This window comes from Pygocentrus nattereri, chromosome 4, assembly GCF_015220715.1.
Source record: "Pygocentrus nattereri isolate fPygNat1 chromosome 4, fPygNat1.pri, whole genome shotgun sequence".
Classification (NCBI taxonomy): domain Eukaryota; kingdom Metazoa; phylum Chordata; class Actinopteri; order Characiformes; family Serrasalmidae; genus Pygocentrus; species Pygocentrus nattereri.
In genome coordinates this window covers 47,302,667-47,313,602 of record NC_051214.1, presented here as the reverse complement: position 1 = coordinate 47,313,602, position 10,936 = coordinate 47,302,667, and the positions used below count along the sequence as shown (strand labels likewise).

The following is a 10,936-nucleotide window of genomic DNA, read 5'->3' as shown; positions in this document are numbered from 1 at the left end:
CCCGGAGCGGTGGGCAGCCCAGTCCGCAGCACCAGGGGAGCAGTTGGGGGTTAGGGGTCTTGCTCAACGACACCTCAGTCGTGTGCTGTCGGCTCTGGGGATCGAACCGGCGACCTTCTGGTCACGAGGCTGGTTCCCTGACCTCCAGCCCGCGACTGCCCCAAACACAGCACTCCGGTTGGTGAAGATGGGCCGGACCACTTCCGATCCGTCATGTGAGCCAGAGCAGGATAGGAACCATCGCCCAAGCCAACGGTCTCGAAGTTAGTGCGGCCTCTCAACTGCGCCACTGGGGCCGCTATCACCTCTTTGCCACCTTCTTTATCTCGTGTTCTAGGTCAAGAGCATCAAACTCCACCAAAAAGGTCAATACTAAAAATCCTCAGTAAATCTGAGCCAGCTGTGTTTTTATTTAATTTTTACTTAACATTTTGCCAAAGGGGCCACTGTTCGTTCAAAATATGCCAAAATGGGCCTTAAAACTTAGAATTAATTTTATTTAAAATTATTTTTTTAACATTTTTTTTTAAAACGACCTATTTTTTTAACTACACACCAGACATCTATTCTTTTGTGCAACAGCGGGCCCAGAGATTGTTGTTGGAGGACTGAGGTCAGAACGGGCGCACTGTTGTAGTGCATGCTGGGTACTGTAGTGCATCTCTAGACTGCTACAGGTCTGACTTGGCCTGTGGGCCTTGTGTTTGACACGTTGGCTCTGGGTGAAGGTAAGTCTAAGACTAAAGGGGAATATCATGTAGTATTTGACCTTTTCTTGACCAAATCTGTTTTGTTACGGTTATAAAACAGAAAAACGAATCTGAGTCACGAGTTAAGTACTGGTACTGCTGTTAACCCATTACATGACCAGGACCCATTGGGCGGTGGGCCCAATGTTTTATTACACACTTCTATATCATAAGAACAGCTCAACCGCTTTGCATTGAAGTCCCTGTAGTTGCTGAATTAAAATAAGCCTGGGATTTTAAGGAGTTAAATGTTTTGGCCGAAGTAAAATCGGTCATATATTTTCGTCCATTTTCATGTTAGCTACATTAGCCTCGTGGCTCCAGCGCTAAAAGAACATGTCACCGAACATGTCTTCAACTATATTTGTGTCAAAGAGGGAAAAATTCAGTAAATATGATTTTCATTTGAAATTTCATTCTCTCATTTTCGTTGAGAGAAGCCAGTTGAGGTGGTTCAGGCATCTGGTAAGGATGGCCTCTGGACGCCTCCCTAGGGAGGTGTTCCGGACATGTCCTACGGGGAGGAGACCCCGGGGAAGACCCAGGACACGTTGGAGGGATTATATCTCTCGAATGTCTTGGGAACGCCTCGGTATCCCTCCGGAAGAGCTGGAGGAGGTGGTGGGGGAGAGGGAGGCCTGGGCCTCTTTGCTTAGGCTGCTGCCCCCGCGACCCGGATTCAGATAAGCGGTGGAGGATGGATGGATGGATGATTTTCATTTCTGTCAGCCCTGCGATGGACTGGCGATCTCTCCAGGGTGTTTCCTGGACTTAGAAGGTGTGTGTGTGTGTGTGTGTGTGTGTGTGTGCGCGCGTGTGTGTGTGTGTGAGAGAGATTTTCGTTTCGTAGCATTTCAAACTTTTTTGGAGCAGCTCCTAGTCTGAGCAGGAATGTGGGGAAAGGCCAACAGGGGGCGACAGATGTGTTCCTGTCAGTCTCACCCGCTGACCTTCAAATCTTATGTAATGATAAGCATCAAGTTATGTTAAGTATGTAAACTCTGAACATACAGGATAAGTGTGTCTTTTTGAGTTGGTGAAGCAAACAGTTTATATATCTATAGATACAGTGTAAGATATGAAATAAGAGCTCTTTGTGAGCAACAGCTGCACAGCATGTTGGGAAACTGAGTTTGTAAATAAAAAGTTACTGCTGGGCGACAGTTGAAGGACAACAACAAAACAGGTTTAGCTGTGCTCCAACAAAAACAACCCTAGGTTTAATCTCATGAGGAGCTAAAGGAGAACAACCTTCACTGCATGTTCTCAAGTCACAGCACGTTTCATCACACTACGCTCTTTAAAAAGACGTTTTTAAGCGAAAATGTTTGACGTAACAACAGAGGAGCCCTTTTCTAAAAGCTTCTATGTAGAACCATGTGCAACACATTATCCATCAGTCTGAAGGACCGTTTCATGATGCAGAGAACCCTTCAATCATACAGAGGGTTCTTTGTATTCATGGTTCTACATAGAACCAACCATCTTTCCTAGGGTGTAGGTACTATTTGCGGCTGATTATAGCTACAGTGGCAAAAGTTTGGGCACCACTGCTCACAATGCCTGTTACTGTGAATAGTTAAGTGAGAAGAAGATGGACGGATCTCCAACAGGCAAAATGTTAAAGATGAAACAGCCTTTTACACAAGATTAGTGTATTATTTTTTGTATATGTTTTGTATCATTTTAGAAAGAAAAAAGAAGGAGCACCACGCAGATGTTTGCGCACTCCAAAATATATGAGCTCTCAGATACACGTTTACCCAGGTCTCAGGTCTTAATTAGGTTGTTAGGGTTATGGCTTGTTCAGAGTCACAGGCTCTCAAAGCTTTATAAATACTCTGACTCCTCAAACCTTGTCCCAACACTCAGCAGCCATGGGCTCATCTAAGCAAGTGCTCAGCACTCTGAAATTCAGGAAAAGGCTACAAGAAGATAGCAAAGTGTTTTCAGGTAGCCATTGCTTGTAATGTGAAGTTAACAGGAAGGTCTGGAAGATGAAGAAGACTTTCATAGAGAATTACTTGTAGGCTTACTAGACCAGGCAAATCAACCGTTTGTCTGAAAAAGACCCAGCAGACTCTGGAGTGGTGGCGCACAGGTCTACTGTGCAGCGACACCTGCACAAATACAACCTTCATGGAAGAGTCATCAGAGGGAAACCTTTCCTGTGTCCTCACAAAAAAAAAAATTCAGTATCAGAATTTGCAAAGAAACATCTTAACAGGCCTGATACATTTTGTCATGTGCACTGATGAAGTTCACTGTGAAGCACGAGAGTTAACTGATCATGCTTTGGGCTTGTGTTGCAACCAGTAGTAACTAAGTGATACTTTTTTAATCCCACAATGGGGAAATTCCATCTCTGCATTTAACCCATCCGTGAAGTGAAACACCACATACACTAGGGGGCAGTGAGCACACTTGCCTGCAGCGGTGGGCAGCCCTATCCGCAGCACCCAGGGAGCAATTGGGGGTTAGGTGTCTTGCTCAAGGACACCTCAGTCATGGACTGTCGGCCCTGGGGATCGAACCGGCAACCTTGCAGTCACAGGGCCAGTTCCCTAACCTCCAGCCCCCGACTGCCCCCAGTGAACCTTTCACTGGTAGAGGAAAGAATGGATTCAATTATATTCTAGCAAATTCTGAAAGCAAACACTGTCTGTACAAAAAAGGATGAAGATAAAAGAGGATGGCATCCACCACAGGATAATGATCCAAAACGCAACTCAAAACTCACAATGGGACTAACTTTTCTCATGGCCTTTACAGCAACCCCATCCCACCCCACCCCACCCCACCCCATCCCCACCCCACCCCATCCCATCCCATCCCCACCCCACCCCATCCCCACCCAAATATCATTGAAAATGTGTGGCAGCCCAAGAATCTGACAGAACTAGAAGCCTGTTGCGAAGATGAAAGTGAAATTCCTTCAAACAAGGACTGAAAGACTTCCAGCTGGCTAGAAAAAGCATTTATGTGACTATGCGGTGTGCCCATGGTTTTGCCTTAGGCCCTTTTTATTTTTTGTTATTTTAAACGGCAAAAGATGGAAATGCAAAGTAATCTTGCCTAAAATATTAAAGAAATGTCATCTTTATGCCTTTTGGAAATCAGGTCACCTTTCACTCGCCTAGCTTTTCACAGCAACAAAAAATTAGGCGATTTTTGGCCGTATTCATAGTGATATCAACATTAAGTCCAGATGATACAGTTCAAAGCTCATTTTTCATCATTTTTACACAATAGATCTAACATGAACAGTAAGTCTCTTCTCAAATCCTTTGCTGTTTGTGGGTTTTTAGCTGGAGCATGCTGTTAGCACCTGTGTAGTTCCGGTTCAGTTAAATCCCGGCGCTGACAGACGGGTTAAACAGGTCCTGCCGCAGCCTGACTTATGCATTTTATTCCTCTGGGCATCTGTGGGACAGAAAACACAGGTCAGCAGGAGATAAAGTGTGTAGCTAAAGTGAAGCGAAGCGATGAAGAGTCATAAAAGGCAAAATATTAGTTGTTGCTTTGATCTTAGAGATGAACTAAGACATTTTTTTTTGTACTGGGTTCATATTTGTGTAAAAATATGGCCTACATTAACTTTGTTGATCATTTGTTGACAGTAGTTTATCACTTAATGCAGTGGCTCCCACCCTGTTTTTCCTGCTCATACTGGGCTTGACAATGTGATGAGCTGTATTAGTGTTAGATGAGTGTTAGATTCACGGAAAACAAAAAAGTCTGCACGCTTTTCCGAAAAGTGGAAACCGTCCTCTTGCTTAAAATTCCATTTGAATCAATTATATCAATTATAAATATGAGTGCAAAGTTGAATCCATAAGCAGTCACCCAGTCAAACTGCATTAAAGAGGGACTTCTCCATAATTAAGCAGTTGAGATCTTAACAGTCATTCAGAGTAGTTTGATACGAAATGCTCCGTTCTAGAGAAACTTACCGAGTCAGGCAGCGGCAGTGTTGGCAGTGGTGGTGATAAAAACCAGACATCTGAAGAGTTCAACGCCGCTCACGACTCCCTCGCGTGAAATGGTTATGAATATGCCCAAGACATTGCTTTCACAACAGTTCTGAGAAGGTCTTGGTCTAAATTTCACTTTCTTTTTTTAAAGCAGCTCATGGACGGAGGGGTACATCTGAGGTGAAATAGTCCCCAAAGTGACCCCCTTTGTTATGATTTACCACAATACACATAAAATAAAGTATCTATATTTGTGTTGTAGTCATAGCGACCCCTGGTTCCTATCACCACCACTGTAAAGACGTCTGAGTCTCTACAATCAGCCATTTCACACAAAACATGTCACACGTTACTGACTTTAGCAGAAATTGGGTGCAATTTGACTTTAAACTGGAATTAAATTTTATTCATTTTAAAAAATAATAATGAATTTGTATCGACTATGTAATGTTTGATATACTGCAACGTCTACTTTCTTTGTTTGTTTGTTTTGGTTTCATTATTTATTTATTTATTTATTTATTTATTTTTGCATTAAAATTCCAATTAAATCAGTTTTACATAAACCGGACCCGCTGACCGGCCCCAAGCGTGCGGCTTGAAGAACTCGTCCCAGCACGAATCTGATTGGCCGCAGCGTAAGTCGATCCTACTCGCTGATTGGACACACCTCCAGTCCGTCGCCGTGCTCAGCCTATAGCCGGAGCAGGGGGTGGAGCTTCGTCTTCTGTCATTCACTCCACACAGAGCTGCACATTCACCATAAAGGTCAGACTTCAGCGCTTCGGCGTCTGGAAATAAAACTTGCTGCTTCGATTGTTCTGCCGCTCTGCGAGCTTGTTAGGCTTCTTTTTTCCGCCTGTGTTCGTCTAGGCTGGGATTTAAGTCGGAGATAAGCGCGGAGTGATCGATAATTGCGTCGACAAGGCTGCAAAATAATAATAATCCCGTTAGGATGAGGCATGCTCCACTGTGGAGGACGCTGGGATGACTTTATGGCTTTTAAATGGGAAAACTCGGCTGTGAGGCTCTTTACGTTCTGATCATTTGGCTTGACAACCTGTGGATGAGCCTGGAGAAGAAACAGAAGCCCATCATGGCCACAACTTAAAGCTCTAGGCGCCATTAGCTGGGTATTAGTTTGTATTGGTATTGAGTCCCAGGCTTGTCTTAGTTTGTTGGTCACTCTAGTCTGCTCCTATGGGCGTCTAACACCAGAATCCAAGGGCCCCACTTCATCTTCTTCAACTTCTTGGACAGAGTAGGCTCTCCTCCACGTTGGTAGGCTTTGCAGGACACCCAGCTGCTGTGTGTATTTGTTTGTATTCGTGTGTCGAGATGTCGTCTGGGATCTCAGCCGCTGAAAAGGTGGATGGATTCACTAGGAAGTCCATGAGAAAGGCTCAGAAGCAGAGGAAACCCCAGGGATCAGCCCATTTCAGGACGCAGGGAGGAAGCCTGAGCCCTGGTGAACTTTCAGCCTTGCCCCAGCTCAGAGGTAAGGGGATAAGATAAGATACTGCACCGCATTTGGACCTCGGTTAACCATGCCAAAGCCTACACTCCTATAAATAAGGGTTCCTAGATGGTCACTGATTATTTGAGTTTGAATATCTCGTTTAGAAAAGTGGTTCTTTTGAAGACCAGTCCAAGGAACCAAAAGTGGTTCTCCCGTGGCATTGCTCCGGAGAACATCTGAACATCTGAACCAGCGAAAGCTATGGTGGTTGACCCAAGGATGCAACATTAAAGCTTGTTTTGTTTTTGCTTGACCAGTCAGGCTTGCTGTTAAAGGTATGAAATAAGGGAACTGCCAGCATGTTCAGCTCTTTCAGGCCTGAACTCGGCTTAAAAATGCTTAGTCTAACCTGCAGAAATGCATAGCCTGCCTAAAACCCCTCCTAGAATGCCCACATGTGAAAGAGGCATGTCGAATCCAATGGGTTCTTCCTCCAGAAGAAGCCCTTCCAGACCACAACATGCTCTAACTGGGAAATTAGGCACTATTTTCTGACCATATCCGAACTTCTTCTGACCTTCTTTTTGCTCATTGTTGTTATTATTTGGTCTGAAATAGTACTGACTACATTAAACACGACCAGTTTAGCTCATTCAGTGTTTTTACAGCTTCTTTCTGATTCTTTAACTTCTTTGGGCCTGAACTTGCCATACAAACCATGACTAGTTTGATTTGTCGAATGTTTCTGGACCTTCTTTTTGCTTATTGCGCTTTTTTAGGCCTAAACTAGCACTGCTAATCACACCTAGTTTAGCTTGTTCAACATTTTTGGACATTATTTCTGCTTATTAGACGTCTTTGGACCGGACCGGACCGGACCTGGCCATGCCATCCTTCCTAGCTTGACTTAAAAAGTACAGTGTGTAGCCTACCACAACAAATCCAAAGGTTTCATCCTCCAGAAGAATCCCGTCATGATCAGAACGCTCTAGCTGGGAAACTAGGCACCGTTTTCTGGGTATTTCACTTTGTTCAGATGTTTTGGACCTTCTTTTTTGGGCGTTATTTCTGCTTGTTCGACTTCTGGGCCTGAGCTAGGCATTCTCCAAACAAGGAGACTGTACGTCCTACAAGGACTTGGCTGTTCCATGAGGCAGGATATCGGAGTTGAAAGATGAAAGGTATTACACATTTCTATTAGACACTCCTCAGTTTTGGTTCATTAGGCTAAAATGCAAAATTCTGCTTCGTGAAATACCCACAGTAGAGCCATACCGGTTAGGACATGTACACGGACTGGGTCATCGCGAGGAAAGCCGCGGAACGTTTGATGCATAATATAAATGATCCAAAATAAAGCCAGCCTAGCTGCCGTGTTGAGGTTATTTAATGCTCAGACTCTTAACAGTCAATGAATCAATGATCCAGTTTGTTTTGTTTTCAGATACCTAAACGCAGTCAGCCTGGTCAATCCAACGGCTTCACGCTTGTGCCCACAACTAAGAAATCTGCCTCATTGTTCATCCGAGTCGTTGCACACTTTCAAGCAGCTCGGCTTTGTTTAGTTTGTGAAATTACAGTTCCCTGCTGTAATTGGCGCTGCGCAATCTCCAAATACATGAACTTTGCCTTGCATTCATGTGGCTGTTGCTGACCGATGGCGATTTCAGACGTCCGGAAGGTCGCAGGGCTGTGGCTAATGCTTCACTGCGAGTAAAAGTCATTTAAATGGGAGAGAAAGCTTGATGTCAAACTATTTTCCAGTGCAGTTGCGTTCTGGTGCCTGGGAAAATTGAAAGAAAAAGCCAATCTCAGCTTCATAGTGAAAGTGTCCTTTGTAAGGATTTAGCCACCATCCGTTGCCGTGATGGAACTGGACGTGGCTGTAACCCGGCCAGTGGTTGTAGCAGGTTTTTAGCAGTAATGGCCTCCATGCCTGTTGGCCACAATGCATTACATGCTGTAAAATGGGGTTGGGTGAGTGGGGGGTCGTCAGATAGCCCCTAGCAGTAAGGAGTGGTTATCGTTGCAGTGGAATCTGGTTGAACTAGATGACCCCCTGACCGCTATACAGGATCCAACGTCAGGCTTGTTTTGTTTTTGTGTGATTAGTCAGGCCTGCTGTCAGAGTCAGGGCAAAGGATGTAACAAAAGGCTTTTTTGAGATGTTTTGTCTGGTTCAGCTTCACTAGATATGATTTGAAGAAGCCAAACAAGGGTTATTCCAATTAATTCATTATACTTGGTTAAAGAAATGATTGATTGAAGATTTGAATCTTCTCAGAGAATCTGCAGCGATTATTTGGCAGCCTGCAGAATTAAAAAGCAATTGTAAATTCTCATGTGGCTCTATTTTATGCCTGACAGCGACCGAAGGATTTATAAAATGCTGGTTAAAATGTGAGACCCAGGAGCAGGCAAATATAGAAACTTGTATATTGACATATAACCCATATATATATATATATATATATATATATATATATATATATATATATATATATATATATATATATATCACATCACACACGGGTGTTTTTAACTTATTTTGTTTGGTGATAAGTCATTTGCATTTGTTTTTGTGATCTCTCTAGTTATTTATTTTATCATTGAATAACGTTATCAAATGTTATCTCTATAAAAGTTCTTATGTCATGATCATAATAATAAATAGTAATAAAACATAAATATCACAAGGTTCTGAGAAATGTAATGAAAATTAACCAGCCTGTTCCAGTTTTTAAAACCCAGTCAGATGTAGCTTTAAAGTAAGGAAATATTTACTAAAAAACTTTACATTAAGAGAAACGTTGTTGTGGTGGGCACTGCATCCCCACATGGCCACCGCTCAATGGCAAGGTGCTTATTTTTGCTAATTTTAGAGCACAGTTTCTACTTATTTATTGAATTTACATATAAGGGGGAAAACTAAACTACTAAACTAACCTAAACTGTTCATATATGTATGTGTGTAAATATTTAAATATTTCGAGATTTTAAAGGCTTTGAAGGGTTTGTTTATTTATTTAAACTTTTATATATAAACTTTTATTATTTGGCTGTTTTTAATACCGTAACCTGTCAATTAATCACCATAATCGTTAACGACTCAATTTCCAATGCTAACAATAGTGGCGGCTCTAATCAGCTGTTCAGTGTTCTCCTTGGCGTGTAATACCAGTGATACAGAACTGTCCAGCCTCTGCTCACAGATAAATCAGAGTGATGACGTTTACTGGCCTGACGCTCTGCAGACCACTTCATTTTTTCTTTCTTTCTCTTGTCCTGAGCAATAAGTATCTCTTATTTTTGGACCACTTGCTTCATGCGCTGTAAGGCAGAGGTCATGGCAAATCTCAAGTGGAAATACACACTGGATGTTTACTGACTATTCTCTGTTGTCTGATTCAGACAAGCTGCTTGAAATGGTCAGAATCAGAATATTATCCAGTGTAACAACATGCCAGCACGGTGGAGCTGCAGTAGAAGGGTTTCCAACAAAGTGGCCAGTAAAAAAAAATGTATTTCATGTTTATTTTGTACATCTTATGTATACAGTGCTGTGCAGAAATCAGAGAACTTTCATCCCTTTCATTTCCAGTCAAAACAGCTAGTACCAAGTTATTCATTTTCAGGAGATACTTCTGAGGAGATTGGAGCAGGGGTCAGCAACATGCTGACCTTTCACTGATCTGTTGATAATCCACCTGCATAATGAAGGAAAAAAGCCAAAAGTAAGTAAATGATGAGCAGGAGTTTCTTCAACTGGAGTTTAAGAACTTTAACAACCCTTTGATGCCTCGCTTGAAACGAACTCTTCCGTCTTCCCATTGGCTTCTATTATAGGAGAGTTTTGAGTCAACAGGTTTTTGTTCTTCACTAACTTCAGGAAAATGTGTGGAAGTGACTGTGTGGTAATGGATGGTTGTTACAGATACACCAGATAGAGATTAGGTTGAAGCTTTCAGATTTTAGCACGCAGTTCTTTGTGGTTGGGGAAGCCCCTGGCACTGCAGCTGGACGAGTAAACACGACCGTAGTGGACGGCTGACGGATCAATCACTCAGGAAAGTGTCTTACATAACGCACGTGGCTGTGTGTGCGTGTGCGTGTGTGTGTATGTTGTGTTGGACATCAGAACATTGATTTGGGAAATAAGGGATTAGCCCCATGCAATCTGGGTTACATAATCTCACCACAGTACCTGTCATTAAGATACACTGTACAAAAGGACAGTTCAGGTGTGTTTACATTATACTGTCAGGTCTGTTTTATATGTTGCTTACCTTATCTAAAAATTGACACAGTTTTATGTTTTTGTTTAATATTTCACTTTTTGGGAACCTCAAGAGTTGAGTGATAAGATAAATGATTGATGATAAAATGATGAACAGTTTATTTTAAATAGGAAATGCAGAGTGTTTGTGCAGCTTATGCCATTCCCTGGTGTTGCTGGGGTGTTGCTAAAGGGTTGCCATGGTTGCTAGGTTGTTTTTAGGGTATATGCGGTGACTATTAAATCCCTCATAGTTGCAGTGGTGTTGCCATTTAGTTGCTAAGGTGTTCCAGGTGATTGCTAGAGTTTTGTTAATATATAATAATAATAATAATAATAATAATAATAATAATAATAATAATGTTAAAATTATTATTATTATTATTATTATTTTTTTTTTTTTTTTTCTGGAGGGATTTTTACCCATTTTTCTCCCCAGTTTAGTCATTTTCAATTCCACCCGCTAGTTAGGACTCCC

General features: G+C 42.3%; 1 protein-coding gene across 1 annotated transcript in view; it reads left to right on the top strand.

The window, feature by feature from the left end:
* Positions 1–6,061: 6,061 nt before the first annotated feature.
* ppp2r5a (protein phosphatase 2, regulatory subunit B', alpha isoform) overlaps positions 6,062–10,936 on the top strand; it is a 63,672-nt gene continuing 58,797 nt past the window's right edge. The window contains exon 1 of the mRNA XM_017695659.2: positions 6,062–6,221. Within this exon, the coding sequence (XP_017551148.2) occupies positions 6,062–6,221 (160 nt within the window). The remainder of the gene's footprint in view (positions 6,222–10,936) is intronic.